This window comes from Tiliqua scincoides, chromosome 14, assembly GCF_035046505.1.
Source record: "Tiliqua scincoides isolate rTilSci1 chromosome 14, rTilSci1.hap2, whole genome shotgun sequence".
In the NCBI taxonomy this organism is placed as follows: domain Eukaryota; kingdom Metazoa; phylum Chordata; class Lepidosauria; order Squamata; family Scincidae; genus Tiliqua; species Tiliqua scincoides.
Window position 1 is genome coordinate 9,010,080 of NC_089834.1, and position 16,992 is coordinate 9,027,071.

The following is a 16,992-nucleotide window of genomic DNA, read 5'->3' on the forward strand; positions in this document are numbered from 1 at the left end:
AATTGCGTCGTTGGCCCTTGGGGACCTTGGAGTGACTGCAGCTCTCAGTGCAGCACGGGGAGCAAAGATCGGACGCGGCAGGTCGCCGTGCCCCCTCGGAACGGAGGAACCCCCTGTCCGGATCTGAAGCAGAGGAGAGGGTGCCTTGGGGATAACGCAATATGCCATACGGCGAAAGGTAAAGTGGGGGATGATGGGAGAGAAGTATGGTCTGTGACCAAACATCATCCTGTGTGTGTGTGGGGGGGGGGGGGACAGTGAAAACTTGTAATGCAACCCTCCAGGCATGTGGCATTGTCCCAGTGCTGGACTTAAACTTGCTGGGGCCCAACATAATCTATACCAGGGGTGCCCAAACCCCGGCCCTGGGGCCACTTGCGGCCCTCGAGGACTCCCAATCCGGGCCTCAGGGAGACACCAGTCTCCAATGAGCCTCTGGTCCTCCAGAGACTTGCTGGAGCCCACACTGGCCTGATGCAATTGCTCTCAGCGTGACGGCCAACTGTTTGACCTCTTGGATGAGCTGTGGGACGAGGGCTCCCTCCTCTGCTTGCTGTTTCATGTCTATGATGCAGCAGCAGCAGCAACGAAGGAAAGGCTGAACTTGCTTTGTGCAAGGTCTTTTATAGGCCTTGAGCTATTGCAAGACCTTCATTCATTCATATAAGATCCATCTCTAATATATTCATTTATGTAAATTTATTCAAATTTGAAATGTAGATTAATTCTTTTCTTTCCTGGCCCCTGACACAGTGTCAGAGAGATGATGTGGCCCTCCTGCCAAAGAGTTTGAACACCCGTGATCTATACAGTAGGTCCTCGGTATCCGTGGAGGATTTGTTCCTGGACCCCTGTGGATACCAAAATCCGCGGTCAGGTCTCCTGACACGTTTAGCTAAAACTGGAGGGGCCTTTCTAAGGCCTCTGGGAGCCCTGAGAGAGGCCCACGGAGGCAGCGTGCAGCCTTCCCGGACCTCAGAAAACCTCCTGAACGTGACCGAAACAACTTCCCGTCATGGCCGGGAGGTCAGGTGAAGCCCTCCAAAGCAGGCTCGGAACCCGTACTGATGATGCTGAATCAGATCTGTGGTTCTGAACCTCCTCTGATAAGGAGGGTCCACCTGCATAAAGCTTGGAGGCCCCAATATTTTCACCCAAATTGGCTGCACGCACCATTTATTAAATACATAATATATATTCAGCACACATAAAGGCCCCCCTCAAAAAGGTTCAGAGCTCTTTTGGGGGCCCTACAGAATTTGTGACCCACTAAGCTGTAGCTTTTTAAGGTTCTGCCTAAATCGGACACTGCATCACCCCGTAAATCCCGCTGGCTCCCACTGTCCCTGGGATTCATGCCCCGTATTATGATGGTGCTTTGATCCTCCTTACTGTCTGTGCGCAAGGGGACTCTGGGGCTGGTAGTTCTTGGGAAAAGCATGTCATGTAGGGAAGTACAGCTCTCTCTCGGTCTCTCCAGCATAGTAATTTTCAACTGGTATGCTGTGGCACAGTGGTGTGCCTCGAGAGGTCTGCAGGTGTGCCTGCAGGGATTTGGAGCACGACGGTTGAAAACTGCTGACAAATTCTTCCGGGTTCGGTTGCTCAGTTTATAGGGCAAACGTACTAACAAATTGTCAGTCCCTCTTCCCCTTTGGTATCGGACTGGTGAGCTGGGATGGATCCTCACTGATCTTTAGCCCCAGATAAAGTCGCCCCTGTCACCCCTCTCCATGAACATAGGCTACAAGGCACGAGGAAATTTGAATCTTGTGGTTGTGATGGCCAACTTGGGTACCAACCAGGAAGCAGCAGGATAGGAAAATGTGATGACATTTTGGTTTCCTAAGGCTGGATCTCTGAGTTAATGACCCCTCCTCATTCATTTGTATTTTTCATCAATAATATTCACCATCATTTATTTTGAAATCCATGTACATTATTATTTGGTACTAAGAATCATCAATGGAATGAATGAACCGTCTCTTTGAGTCCAGTGGTGCCTTGATGATTTGGAGGGGGGGGTAGGATGCAAGCTCTGATGAACACACTGGCACATTTTAAAAATCAGTGTGTTGCTTCAACAGTGTTCTCTCAACCGTGTGCCTTTTTGATGCGTTTCAAGCTTGCTTCCTGCGCTAATTGCCTGCGCCAGCCCTGCTGAGATGTTTGTTTCTTTGTTCCATTTGTGAATGTGTCCCTTCTTGCTGATCTTTTCGACAGAGGTAGCTAAGATCCTGCCTGATTCTTTCAAAAGGGACTTTAAGGATCCGTGGAGAAGACCCCGCATGCGGGTCAGGGAGCAGCTGCCAAGGTAACAAACCGAATGATTTGGTTGAATGATTTGATGAATGTGGGCTGGTAACAAACCGAATGATGAAACCCTGCCGGGAGCGCGTGACGAACATGTAGGGCTTGTCCATCCATGAGACCAGCTGAGGGGGTAGAGAAGAAGGCTGAGGGAAAGGGGAGATTGCTCTGAAAGTCTGCTTCTCATCTCAAGATCTTGAGTGTGTTGTGTTTTTCTTCCTCCACTCTCCAGCTCAGAAGAACATTAGAGCCCTGCTGGATCAGGCTAAAGACACATCTAGTCCAGCTTCCTGTGTCTCCCAGTGGCCCATCAGATGCCTCAAGGAGCACACAAGACAACAAGAGACCTGCATCCTTGCACCTGGCTCTCGGAGTTCACCTTTCCCCTAAAACTAGAAGGTTACATACAGTCAAAATGGCTTATAACTTGCGATGGACTTTTCCTCCATCAATCTGTCCAATCCTCTTTTAAAGGCACCTAGGCCAGATGCCATCCTGTGGCAAGGAGTTCCGCAGATTGATTACATGCTGGACAAAGAAATATTTTCTTTTTCTTTTCAAACTCCTTCAGTGATTGACCTAAGTGAATTGGGCGGGGGAGGGGGGCATGGAACGTTAAGCAGAGCTGTTAGCAAAAAATTATTTGGGAAGGGAATCTTCAAGCCCTTCAGTAGGGTGGGGGGGGGGGAGTCATGCATTCTCTTACCCATCTTCCTGTACCTCACCTGGCATTTAGTCAAAGGCTGTAGCTGCAGGAAGGGGGGATGTGCTCCTTTCATTTGGCAGCCAGTTGCAAAGTTTATTGTTTGGTTGCCATGTGCATTATGCGCTGAGACACATGCCTGGCAGGGCTAACCAGCTTGGCTCCAAAAAGCTGGCAAGGGCACCATTTCTCTTTCTTGTGTCGCACAGAGGGGTACTCTCTGTTCACTATAATGGGCAAACTTGCAACAGAGAAATGCACAATTTAACACTTCCAGAAGATCAGTTAGAACCTAAGAAGAGCCCCGCTGGATCAGGCCATAGGCCCATCTAGTCCAGCTTCCTGTATCTCACAGCGGCCCACCAAATGCCCCCGGGAGCACATCAGATAACAAGAGTCCTGCAAGGCTTCCTGGGAATTGTAGTTAAGAACATAAGAACAGCCCCACTGGATCAGGCCATAGGCCCATCTAGTCCAGCTTCCTGTATCTCACAGCGGCCCACCAAATGCCCCAGGGAGCACACCAGATAACAAGAAGAACTGCAAGGCATTCTGGGAATTGTAGTTAAGAACATAAGAACAGCCCTACTGGATCAGGCCATAGGCCCATCTAGTACAGCTTCCTGTATCTCACAGCGGCCCACCAAATGCCCCAGGGAGCACACCAGATAACAAGAGTCCTGCAAGGCTTCCTGGGAATTGTAGTTAAGAACATAAGAACAGCCCACTGCATCAGGCCATAGGCCCATCTAGTCCAGCTTCCTGTATCTCACAGCGGCCCACCAAATGCCCCAGGGAGCACACCAGATAACAAGAAGAACTGCAAGGCATTCTGGGAATTGTAGTTAAGAACATAAGAACAGCCCCACTGGATCAGGCCATAGGCCCATCTAGTCCAGCTTCCTGTATCTCACAGCGGCCCACCAAATGCCCCAGGGAGCACACCAGATAACAAGAAGAACTGCAAGGCATTCTGGGAATTGTAGTTAAGAACATAAGAACAGCCCCACTGGATCAGGCCATAGGCCCATCTAGTCCAGCTTCCTGTATCTCACAGTGGCCCACCAAATGCCCCAGGGAGCACACCAGACAACAGGCACAACCTGGTGCCATTCCTTGCATTGCATTCCTTGCAATGTGCCTCCCCTCCACAAACACTTTTTAGACCCATTTTACAGCTGCGGTTGAAAGTGTGCCGGAGTCCCTCTCTCTCCTGCTGTTGGCATATGTAAGGATCAAAAAGGCCCCAGACAGAAAACAGAACCCCAGAATGCTTCTGCTTCTCTTTCTCCTCCCATGCTTGGGCTTTGAAAACTGCAAGAAGAATGGGGTGGAAGAGGAAGTGTGGAGAAGCGGAGGGCAATGGGCTAGAGTGGCAGAGATGCTCTGGCCCGTTTGCTCTCCTCTCCTCTGCACTTCCTTTCTGCTCTGTTCTCTCTTTTTGAACCCAAGGAGCAGGGGGAAGAGGGGAAACAATGAAGGTAGCGACTGGGGTGCCTTTGCGCAAAGGAAACATGCCCCCTCCCTGAAGCACTGCAGAATCTTGGGTGACATTATCCCCTTTATGAGAAGGACCGTGGCTCCATGATGCTCTTTATCAAAGTGTCCTTTAAAGAAGGGTCACTGGCTTAATTTTTCAAGAGCAAGGGAGCTGGGAAAATGGAAGGCAGCCAAGGCATGGACAATTTGTCAGGGCCGTTGTGTTCCACTGGCCACGTTGGTGCTCTCAGAGCCCCGTTGCCAGCGAGAGATGCTGGACTCATTAAGGCGACGCGATCAAAGCCGTCATCTCGGAGCCGCCGATGCGCCGGTGTTGCCGAGAAACGGCAGAGCTTTCGTGCGGTTGCTGCCTGGCTCTTGGAGCCATCGCCTGACACGCAGGGAAAAATAGGCCTCGGGCTCTTGGCTCTCGTGTGCATTTTGCCTTTTGAAGGGCCGCCCCACATGCTTTGCAGAAAGATTTGCCATCTGATCCTGCGCTGGGGGGATGTGACACAGGGGAGATCCATGGATCAGATATCTTTGATGTTGTGTTTTGCTTTACAAGCTGTCACGAGACGAGGAGGCTGTATGGATCAGGGTGGTCATGCTGGGGGAGAGGAGTGCAACCCTCCCCCATACACCATTTTCCTGATGGAGGTTGCAGCCTAATTCCTGGGGAACATCTGTTCTTAACAAGAACAGTGCATCAGCGGTTGGGTAGACCTGGGCCCCCAGCACCTGTGGTGCCCTCCCCTTGTGAGTCATTTATCCCAGCGCAGATGACCACAGCGGAACAGAACCGCTCTTTGCTTTGTCTCCAAAAATGCTTTTTCGGGGAAATCCAGAAGTAAACAGGAAACCACAGAAACGGCTGTTGCCCCTCCAAAAAGAGGTTTGGGATAATGACACTTGGAGGAATCGCTCACCAGTTCTTGCTTACCCTCAGAGGGGCCTCAAATGCTTGATACAGCGACCATATTATAAATGGAGAAGAACAAACCCATCTGTATAGTTCCCCCCAACCAGTCCTGTTTTCTTTAAATCAACCATGTTCAGGTGCATAGGTTTTGCAGGTCTGATCGGGTAAATCAAGGACATAAGGGTCTTATTTCTTGGGCCATAGACATATTTGGTAGAAGTGATGATCAGGGGCCGGGGTGCCCAAACCCCGGCCCTGGGGCCACTTGCGGCCCTTGAAGCCTCTCAATGAGGCCCTCAGGGAGCCCACAGTCTCCAATGAGACCCTGGCCCTCCGGATATTTGTTGGAGCCCACACTGGCCCAACACAACTGCTCTCAGTTTGAGTGTGACTGTTTGACCTCTCACATGAGCTGTGGGATGAGGGCTCCTTCCACTGCTTCTTGTTTCACGTCTGTGATGCAGTAGCAGCAGCAAAGGAAAGGCCAGCCTTGCTTTGTGCAAGGCCTTTTATAGGCCTTGAGCTATTGCAAGACCTTCATTCATTCATATAAGTTCATCTTTAATATATTCATTTATGTAAACTTATGTAAATTTATTCAAATTTTAAATGTAAATTAATTCTTTTTTTTTTTTAACCCGGCCCCCTACATAGTGTCAGAGAGATGATGTGGCCCTCCTGCCAAAAACTTTGGACACCCCTGATCAAGGGGAAGAAATCTGACTTTCAGAGAAAGGGAATCTTGCAATGGTTGGTGATTAAGTATCTTGTCTCATTCATTAGAATGGGCATTGTGAATGCATTTGGTGCGCAAGAAATCTATTTTTGGAACTGGATTTCGTCTGGTTTTGGTACTCAATAAAAAAAATGTAATCTATCTATATATCAAAAGGTGTCTCAGCAAGGCCACCCAAGTTCTGTTTGTCTACAGGTTGGGTGTGGAAATGTGGAATCTGTTATCCTGAGCCACCCAGATTTCACATTTGAGAAAGCTTTCAGGTTTCTAGTCCTGATGGTGGCTTGTGAAACCAGTTTGGAAATGTGTTGGTTGTGCCTTGTTTAAAGGGTTCAGATCAGGGGGAGGGTGACATGGCTGCCGGGCAAGAGGATGGTTACCATTCTCACCTGGAAGTAAATCTCATTAAGAACAATGTGATTTACTTCTCAGTAAACATAGGTAGCATGCCCTGTCTAGATCTGCCCTGCCACCCTTCCTCAATTCTGACTTGTGTGCTCTTGTTTGTGAACTCTGTGACCCCTAATTTGGTGAAACACTGGGTGTTCTTGAGAAGTTGTGTTTCTTGATGTGTGTGACATGTAAGAAATCGTAAAGTTCTTTTTCCCTCTCACACAACACCAGAACCATGGAATATCCGCTGAAATTGCGTGGCGGGAGAGTTAGAATAGACCAAAGGAAATATTTCTTTACCCAGCGTGCAGTTAATCTGTGGAACTCCTTGCCACAGCATATGGTGATGACATCTGAAGGCCTAGAAGCTTTTCAAAGGGAGTTGGGTAGATTGATGGAGGAAATTGCCGTTACAGGTTTCAAGCCATGATGGGTACGTGCAACCTCCTGGTTTTAGAAGTAGGCTACCTCACAATGCCAGGCGCAAGGGAGTGGCAACAGGATGCAGGTCTCTTGTTGTCTTGTATGCTCCCTGGGGCATTTGGTGGGCCACTGTGAGATGCAGGAAGCTGAGCTAGATGGGCCTTTGGTCTGATCCAATGGGGCTCTTCTTATGTTCTTATCCCATTTCAAAGATGGGAGAATAAGGACTAGGAGATAATGGAGCAGCTTGCAGTCACTCTTTTACTACACACTCTTTTGTGTGTGGGGGGGGGGGTAGTGGAGCAGGAGACCAGGCCATAAGGCCAGCCAAAGTGCCCCGGTTACTGAGGAAGTCCATCAGATGTCACTGCCTTTCCCGGAACAGTACCTTGTAGCCAGTAACAACTTTTGCCCCTTGTCCTTCTCCCATGATTTGAAAAGAGGGGATCAGAATGGAAACATAGAGGAGAGGAGAGCATAGTGGCTAGAACATCCCTGACGCTCTAGCCTACCCTTCTCTTCTCCCCATGTTCTCTTCCACTCTGTTCACCTCCTCCTTTGCAGGTCAAGAAGCATCTCCTAGATTGGTCATTCCTGCATGCCACGTTGCCAGTTGTGAACCTATTTGCATAAAAGTGCCCCCCCCATTAAACCTGGAGATAACACTCTTCTTTCTCCTTCTGCTGTGCTTTTAGTTACTGTGTCTACTTCCGACTGAAGCACGTGAGCCTGGCCTGCTGCCTACATTTCTGGAGCAGCCAGCTGGTACGAGACAGACAGGTCTGTGTAGAGTGCCAGGGGGATGCAGTGGGCAGCAAGAAGCGGTGCCAAGGGGATGGTCTGCAGGGAGCCAGGTGAGTGGCTAAGGCACCGTTGTCCTTGTTGCGATCCAGGCAGCACTGCTGACGATTGCTTGAATACCCACTGCAGGCTTTGTGTGGTGCTGGAGATCAAGGACTTAGTCAACACAGGGGCATCGCTGGTGGGGGGACTGCACCGGGTGACACCTCAGGGAGGGCTGATACCAAAATGACTACATTTATTACCAGTGGTGCAAAAATGCACCGGCGGTGGAAAATAGTTTGAAACCTGAGGACCCAATCCAGATGTCACCAGGGTCAGGGTACAAGAGGAATGGTGGTGGCTGTTGCAGATGTTTGCAGCATTCAGTGAGGAGGGAAGGCTACTGTTGAGCCGGGGATGACGAGCTGCCAGTGGTAAGTAGCATCGCCAGGTGGTGGTGCAGCTTTTCGAGGGTGGGGGGAGAGTGCGATGGGGGATGGGACTTCCCGGGGGGGTGGGACTGGTGGAAGCTGGGGACTTCTCCACTGGACTTCTCCACTGGATCCTATGCCCTGCATCAGATTGCAAAACCTGACAAGGAGCTTTCCAGCTCTGTGCAAAATAGCTGGTGCAGACTTGAGTAGCCCGGTTGCGGCGCCTGGGGCTTTCCTTGGGAGAAAGGGGCAAAAGTTCTCTTCCCCCATGGAGACCTCTGGTGGCCTCCTTGGCCCCACTGGCTTCAACAGTAGCTATTTTGGCCCTGCTGTACCTGGCAGCTCCAGGGAGCTTAAGATTGGGCTGCGAGTTAGTAAATCAGTGCTTATTAAAATCAATGATTGAAAGCAAAGAATAGCTTTTAAAAGCAGAAAATAGTTTTTTTAAAATAAAGAATAATTTATAACCATTGTTTTTTAAAAAGTTGAGCAAATAATTTGCCTCTCTAAATATGCAAGAATTGTTTTCTCAAAGCAGTCCATTAGGTAATAGATGGTGGTTGGCAACCTTCAGTCTCGAAAGACTATGGAATAAGCCTACAGCACCCGGTATTCCCAGGCGGTCTCCCATCCAAGTACTAACCAGGCCTGACCCTGCTTAGCTTCCGAGATCAGACAAGATTGGGAGATAGTGTTCAGTATAGGGAGATGGTTGGCAACCTTCAGTCTCGAAAGACTATGGTAGAAGCCTACAGCACCTGGTATTCCCAGTCAGTCTCCCATCCAAGTACTAACCAGGCCTGACTCTGCTTAACTTCCGAGATCAGACAAGATCAGGAGATAGTGTTCAGTATAGGGAGATGGTTGGCAACCTTGTCTCGAAAGACTATGGTAGAAGCCTACAGCACCCGGTATTCCCAGGCGGTCTCCCATCCAAGTACTAACCAGGCCTAACCCTGCTTAGCTTCCAAGATCAGACGAGATCAGGCATGTGCAGGGTAACAGTTGCTGTCAGGTAATAGGTATGTGAAATAAATGTAGCAAGGAAACCATTTATTTCACAAGTCTCAAGCAAGTGAAAGATGGCAGGCGTCCTCTTACTAGGTACATGTGCAGCTTGATCCTCAATGTGTCTACGGTCTTGTAATTTAAAGGTGCAATTTTTATTTTGCGGTTTGTCCTGTCGCTACTATTGCCATTGCATTCAGTGATATATGGGAATTAGGATTTACGAGTAACATTCATACAAAAAAGATTACTAAGGATTCTGTGATGCCTCTGAGTTGACCTTTGGGGTGTGCCTTCCCTTTAGCATCTCCATCTGCACCCACTCTTCTCTGGCCCTACTGTGAACTAGCCCTTTGCCTCGCTTGAGTCTGCGCTTCCTAGTAGTACATTCCTCCTTGCTAGGCAATGTGTCGTGAATCTCCAATAACATTGCACGTAAATTCAGCAAGCCACTGAGGACGGCATCTTCCTCTTGCATCTTCTCAACCCCCTTTCCCTTCTGCAAGGCCCCATTTGGGTTCCCAATTTCTCTGTACACTCCATCATTCTCTACTGTCTGTACCCTGCAATACCTTCACCCCCACCCATTGTCCAGGAAGCCAATGTGGGCCCAATCCTAACCAATTTTCCAGTGCCAGTGCAGTCCTGCCAATGGGGTGTGCACTGCGTCCTGTGGTGGGGAGGCAGTCACAGAGGCCTCCTCAAGGTATGGGAACATTTGTTCCCTTACCTTGGGACTGTATTGTGGCTGCACCAGTGATGGAAAGTTGCATAGTAATGGGCCCTGAGACCCTTACGAAGCTCTGAGAAGGGGAGATAGAATGTTCCATCTGCCCATTTTCTGGGTAGACAGAAGGCAGGTAACTGATGTGTGAGTCTCTGATGCCCTAACCCAGTGGTTCTCAAACTGTTCAACAATGTGCCATCCGGTATAGTGGCAAATTCACAGAGGTGCCATAGAATGTCCCTGGTGGCCTATTCTTCCATCGTCTTGGATTTTTGTAAGAGCTTGAGCAATCCAAGAGGGTGGCTCCCAGGAGAGCCAGGAAGAGGCCCTGCAAAAGAATGGCCATGGTGGGTTTGGGAAGCACTGCTCTAACCTGATGCTCTCCTCTCCTCCTAAAGAAGACAGCTCATAGGGCTTCTGCCTGAGGGTCCCAGAAAGCTGGTACCAACCCTGCCCAATTGCCAAACTGTGACCAAAACCCAAAAGCCACGGCAACCTAACCAATCGTATCTGTTCTGTGTTGTTGTTTTTTTTTTCATTTCTAGAACATTCTGGACCGCAGCTTCTGTCGCAGGCTGTCAGGGCTCTTGGGTGCGAGAAGCGTCGCAGGAGAACTGTGCGTGTCCTCGGATGTCCTTCATCTTTGTATGACCTTCTCTCAAACTGGGTGGCCCTCTTAACCAGAAGCGAGAGAGTGAGCATGAAGCATGCGCCGCAATTTGCAGTTCAAAAAGCAAAGGAGATACCAAATGTAACTCTCATGCCATTTTTTTACCTCAATATTGCAATTTTTTTCAACTCACGTTCTTTTTAAAAACAGATGTATATATTTTGGCCACCTGGCTCTAAATGGTTTCGAAGCACAAGGGGGTCTTACTCATTAAAAAAAAATGTATACCTCTGAGAATCCTCTCCACCTACCTCCAGTGTTGCAGCTAAAACTGAAATCACTTCCTTACTCTGCTTTCAGCCATAGTTTCAGTTTTTATTTAGGGTGCGACGCCAATGGTAGCTGTCCATGTTTAACTCCTTTTAATGGAAAACCCACAGGGTGGAAATTTTGAGTGTGCCTCTGAAGTCCCAGCAAAATCAACAAGACTTAAGTGTGCCTAACCCTTTTTTTTCTGGATTGGGTCCCAAGGGTCTTTTAAATGCATTCAGATGAGGGAAGTGTATGCCAAAAGTTTTTGTCATCAAGCCAATGGGTGATAAACCTCCTTTTTAAAGGCTGTGTTGAAGACAGGATGTCGTGACTACGTGGACAGATATAGGAAGTGATGCCAGGACAAAGGATCAAGGTTAGGATCAAGGTGAGATTTGAGAAGGGGGAAAAAAAATGGTTGTCCCTCAAGGATTTTATGTCTGGATATCATCATAAAGAGTTGGAATGATGGATGCTTGGCGACTTTTCCATCTGAATCCCAGCAGCTTGCTTTGGGGAAACGTGCCCCACTAAAAGTGTCCATCATGTTGTGGGTCATTGAAATGACAGGTGTTTGTGCATGAACAACATGTTGCTTTTCTCATGTTCATTTCCAATCTGTCACATCTCAGGGGAGAAAGGGGTTGATTGTGGTGGAAATCTTGCCGGTGTATATTGCGTGTGCCAGTTCAGTCAGAAGCACAGACTGGCTCTTTATAAATCATTGACAATGAGCGAAATGTACTGATTTGTGTGTTTTAATGGTTGAGAGAGGTTAAAAGTTGGTACACACTAGCATAATGTGAACAGGTGATGTCAGAGCATCAGGGTAGAAGCTAATCACTTACAGGGTGGGGGGTAGTTTGAATGGGGAAGTGGTGTGGGAAGAAGCGAACATCACCCCATGTGGGTCTGCGCCATTACCCCAATTAAAATATCCCCTCTTCCCAAAAGCTGCAGAAACCCGTTGCGTACCCATATTTTTCACTAGAATGGGACCTTCTGATGTTTCACATAATGGTTGGCAACATGATTATGGTGTGAGGAACCTAAAGTCTTCTTTCCAGGGATATATTCATATCTCGTATGTTTTCAGACTGGTGGGTGAGAGTCTAACTAGATGGGACATCAGTACACTCTAGTTACACTGTGAATAATTGTCTTTAGATATTGTTTTCTGCTCACCTATATTCTCGAGCACAAGCAGCAACTGTTACCCTGCATGTGCCCATTCTCATCTAATCTTGGAAGCTAAACAAGGTCAGGCCTGGTGAGTACTTGGATGGGAGACCGCCTGGGAATACTGGGTGCTGTAGGCTTATATCAGGGGTGTCCAAAGTTTTTGGCAGGAGGGCCACATCATCTCTCTGATACTGTGTCGGGGGCCAGGGGGAAAAGAGAATTAATTTACATTTAAAATTTGAATAAATTTACATAAGTTTACATAAATGAATATATTAAAGATGGAACTTATATGAATGAATGAAGGTCTTGAATTGCTCAAGGCCTATAAAAGGCCTTGCACAAAGCAAGGCTGACTTTTCCTTTGCTGCCACTACTGCATCACAGACGTGAAACAACAAGCAGTGAAGGGAGCCCTCACCCACAGCTCACGCGTCAAATGTCAAACAGTTTGAGACGTCAAACAGTTGCCCTCACGCTCAGAGCAGTTGTGTCGGGCCAGTGCGGGCTCCAACAAATCTCCAGAGCGTCAGAAGCTCATTGGACACTGGGGGCTCCCTGAGGGCTGCATTGAGAGACCTCGAGGGCCGCAAGTGGCCCCAGGGCCAGGGTTTGGGCACTCCTGGCTTATACCGTAGTCTCTTGAGACTGAAGGTTGCCAACCAATCAGTCTCATTCTGTGCCCACTGCCATTTGAGTGAGAGATCACGCCTTCACTCTGTAGCCCTCTCCATGATGGTTGCATTCCTGAATATCTCTAAAAGCATTTTGGTAGCCTCTGTGTCGGAGGCTAATTTCACTGATAGCCGCTCCATGCAGTGACATCACTAGGGCTTTTGCGTCACTCCCATGATGGACCTCCTTCCATGCAATGGATGGGCCAATGCCCTGGGCAGTGGGCATGGTGATAGATACTCCATCACCCCACCCCCTGTTGGTTTTTTGGCTATAACTTTTGACAGAATAAAGATATTTCAACACAGTTTGTTCCATTACACCCTGCATGAAAATACACATTGAATGATATATAACAAGATGTATTTTTCAAAAAGTCCAAGATTTTTTTAAAAAAATTGGCCAATAGTAGTGTTACCCCACCCCCTGTGCTCATCGCCCGGTGTGGCCCCCTAGTCATGCCATTGGATACATGATTTGAAGTCTTCAGGGAACCCAATGCTGAATGCAGTGTGACCGGAACATCTTGCATCTGAATGAAAAAGACGAAGTGCTTGGAAGAGAGGAGACTGGAAGCAGTGATTGAATTGATGGGACATCTTGTTAGTCCCTAGGGGCACAATCCTAACCAGGTCTACTCAGAAGTAAGTCCTACTTTGTTCAATGGGGCCTACTCCCAGGAAAGTATGGTTAGGATTGCAGCCTGAGGGCCCAATCCTATCCAATTTTCCGGTGCCAGTGCAGCTGTGCCAATGGGGCATACACTGCATCTCGTGGTGGGGCAGCAATCACAGAGGCCTCCTTAAGGTATGGGAACATTTGTTTCCTTACCTTGGGGCTGCATTGCGTCTGCACCAGTGCTGGAAAATTGGATAGGATTGGGCCTCGAGTCAGATATCAGGGCTTCTGTGTGAAATCTTCAGTTTATATCTTTTATTGATGTGGTCGTTCCATATGGAGCTCCACTATTGTGGCTGGATGCAGCCCATGGCTCTTTACTTCCTTGGGTACAAGAGATGAACCTCTTGCAATGTGTGGGGAATGAGCATGGATTCAAATGTCAGCAAGCGAATCAATCACCCCTAACCCCCCCCAATCGGAAGAGATGGCCAAGGAAAATCAAGTGTTGAATGATCATCAGAGTTGCCACACATTCATAACTGCCTGTGAATCATTCAGCTTAGAGGAACTCTGTTCATTATTATATTCCTTATAAACTCCTGTTCATGTATCGTATTTCATATAAAAATAATATGATTTCACGAAAAATAAATAATTATTACAACCAAGAATTTATCAATGTTACTTGTATTTTTGTTGCCCTGGATTATTTCTCATAAGAAATCCTAATGCACAATGGAGTTACATGTGCTTGAATGGTATGATGTCATGGAGGTGAGGAGAGTGGTGGGCTAGAAGAGTGTCTGGAGAGGACACTCTCTAGTCTACCACTCTACTCCTCTGCTCTGTTTCCCTCTTTCTTTTGTATCCAGGGAGCAGGAGGTGGAGATGGAGGCATCATCTGCCACTCCACCTCCTGAGGCAATGGCCTCAATTGGCCTCATTGACGGGCCAGCTTTGATCCCTATTATTATTTTATTAATTACATACCACTTTTCAACAAAAAAGTTCACAGACAAAATCAAATATTTACATGGTTCCCTCTTCCCCCAAAGGCTCACATTCTAAAAAGATGCAGAAGGAATACCAGCAAACAGCCACTAGGGCAGACTCGTTGCTGGGGTGAAGAGGGACAGTGGCTCTCCTCCTGCTAAATAGAAGAAGGAGATTTGTATGCCACCAGTTCTGTGCTATGTCTTCCAAACCTTGGGTAGCCATGGAATTCAAGCATAGCTAAGAGAGGCGCCAGCTGTCCCAAGGTGCAAACTCTCACGGTTGTCCCTGTCTTAATGGTGGAGAAAACTGGATGCGTTGCCAGTGTGGGTCTCGGGTGACTGGCTAAAGGCTCTCTTTTTGGAACCTCAGTAATAAATCTTGCAAAGAGCTGTTGCCCTAGGGGAGTCCACCAGCTAGGTAGTTGGACCAAGCTAATTTCCCCTCTTTATCTTCTGATGGGTTCCCTCTGGCTGTAGGGAGGGAACTGTGTGTCCAGTTAAAACTGCAATGGGGGCACATGTAGTTTGTGGCATCTTCCAGCTCCTTTGGTTCCATTTTCTCCCTTCCTCTCTTTTGGCAGTGCCGACGTGTAGGGCCTCTAAGAGGAATTTGATCAGGGGGTACAAAGTTTCTTTTGGTTCCCTTTGCAAAGGTGGAGGGGTGAAAGAGAGCGGGGCAGGGTGATGACAGTGGAGCAGAATAGGGGCGAAGCAGGGTGAGGGGAGGGGAGAAATAGATAGAGAAGTCTTTGGAGCCCAGGTCTACCCACCCGTGTGGCATCAATAGTGTCCCCAGCATCGCCAGTCATTTTGGTGCCCCCAGCATCCTGTATGGGCAACAAGTCTGAGTAGATAGGAAAATGTCGGATCCCAGGAAATTTCTGGGCCCCCCTTTTGACCCTGGGCATGGTAACAAATTACCCTCTTTACCCCCCTCTCCTAGGCCCTGCCTACGTGATGAAGCATCAGTCTTGGTGCAATTGCCCAGACTATGATTTTATTGTTGGCATCCTTCAGTCTCGGAAGACTATGGTATTGCGCTCTGAATAGTGGTTCTGGAACAGTGTCCTCTCCAGTGCGCAAAGCCTGGGTAAAGTAGGTATGGAGGATAGGCTGTTATGCATGCAGCAAATCCCCCCTCCACGTCGCTGAAATGGTCCAATGGAAGGGCGGAAGCCAATACGGTTGGTTCTAGTGGTGTCGCAGGAGTTTCCAGAACATGACTGTGTTCAGCCATGAACTGCCTCAGGGACTCCGGCTCCGGATTTTGCCTCGAGGTTGACTCCTGAAGCCTTTTCCATAACTGGATGTAGCCACAAGGCAGTGGTGGTTTGGGATCAGAGTTTTCCTTCTCTCAGATGAGCTGCCTTCCCAGGCTATTGAGTCCCATCTAGCCGATGGCTGTTTTGTCGCCTCTCACAACAAGTACAGCCAAACTGAGGGCCTATTCTTATCCCCAGCCCCCAGGGGTAATTTTATATGAATGAATGAATGGGTTGTGGCAGAAGATCAAAGTAATCTCAGTGCTGATTGGCACCCTTGGTGCAATTCCAAAATGTCTTGAAGAGCAACTTTACTGGGAACAGTTTATATTTTGCAATGATACTTATCAGACTTATGATAAAAGTCAGGCCTCCAGGTCCCTTGGGAAGAACTCCATGTCTGGATAAAACAAACCAGTTAATAACTATGTGAATTATATGAATAGTCATAATATGATGATGTTATTTGTAATTTGGACAAGGCATCCCCCCCCCAATTAGGGCCAGTGATCTCCTAGGGCAGCTTTCTGAAAACAGGAACTCCGAGCACCTAAACCGAGGCTCCTTGGCCTTCCAGGGTATTCCTTCCGTGCAAATCAAGGATGACAGTGTGAATTAGTTTGATCCTTTGGGCCTCCAGCCATCCTCAGCCACTAGCGAAGCTTCCCACCATTCCAAAGTCAGCTTGGCATATCTTGAACGGTTGCAGCTGTGGTGCCGGAAGGGGACAAAGAGTGGCTGCCCGGCTGCTTTCATGGCGAAATGAATCCCTGATGGGTGGGTGTACACAGAAAGGACCGGGGTGTTGTCCCCTTGAATGTCACGGCTGTGCCTGCATCGTGGAATGAGAGGCTGGCGTGAAATGGTCCCTGATTCCAAGCAGATGTGACTGGGCAGAAGTTTGAAAGGAGAGGTTTAAATACCACTGAGGAATGGGGGAGCAAGTGAAGCAAGAGAAGGAAAGAAATCTCGGTATTGGTTAAATTCATGCTTCCTGGTTTTAACTTGAGTTTCCTGGTTGTCCTTTTAACCCGTCATTCATGCCCCCCCCAACAGACTTGCCAGTTTGCCCCCAGTGACCTTGTTCCTCTTGTGTTTTTCTTTTGTCTCGGGTGAACAGAAAAGCAGATGTTAATCTCTATTTCAGTGATTTTCAACGAGTGTGCCAAGAATCGTCCATAGGAATGCAATGGGAGTTTGGGGGAGGGTTATTTATTAGTAGGGCCATTGAGGGAATGTGTGCCCCCCCCAGCTGTGCGGTGTGCCTTGTCAATTGTCAAAAAACTGATTGTGTACACTGAAAAATTTTAGTGCCTCTGTGTGCTGTGAGATGAAGCATGTGGCAAAACGCTGCACTATATATTTGGGAGCCTGCTGCCACAACCCCTTGTTGTGGCTAGGCTGCACATCTTTTCTG

General features: G+C 48.2%; 1 protein-coding gene and 1 pseudogene across 1 annotated transcript in view; one reads left to right on the top strand and one right to left on the bottom strand.

Annotated features, from left to right (window-relative positions):
- LOC136634510 (somatomedin-B and thrombospondin type-1 domain-containing protein-like) overlaps nt 1-13,976 on the top strand; it is a 19,208-nt gene extending 5,232 nt beyond the window's left edge. Inside the window, exons 2-5 of the mRNA XM_066610032.1 lie at nt 1-178; nt 2,224-2,314; nt 7,662-7,820; nt 10,464-13,976. The exon at nt 1-178 is cut by the window's left edge and continues 8 nt beyond it. Coding sequence (XP_066466129.1) covers nt 1-178; nt 2,224-2,314; nt 7,662-7,820; nt 10,464-10,569 — 534 coding nt within the window. The 3' untranslated portion in view covers nt 10,570-13,976. The remainder of the gene's footprint in view (nt 179-2,223; nt 2,315-7,661; nt 7,821-10,463) is intronic.
- LOC136635034 (5S ribosomal RNA) lies at nt 9,080-9,199 on the bottom strand (annotated as a pseudogene).
- Nucleotides 13,977-16,992: the final 3,016 nt, after the last annotated feature.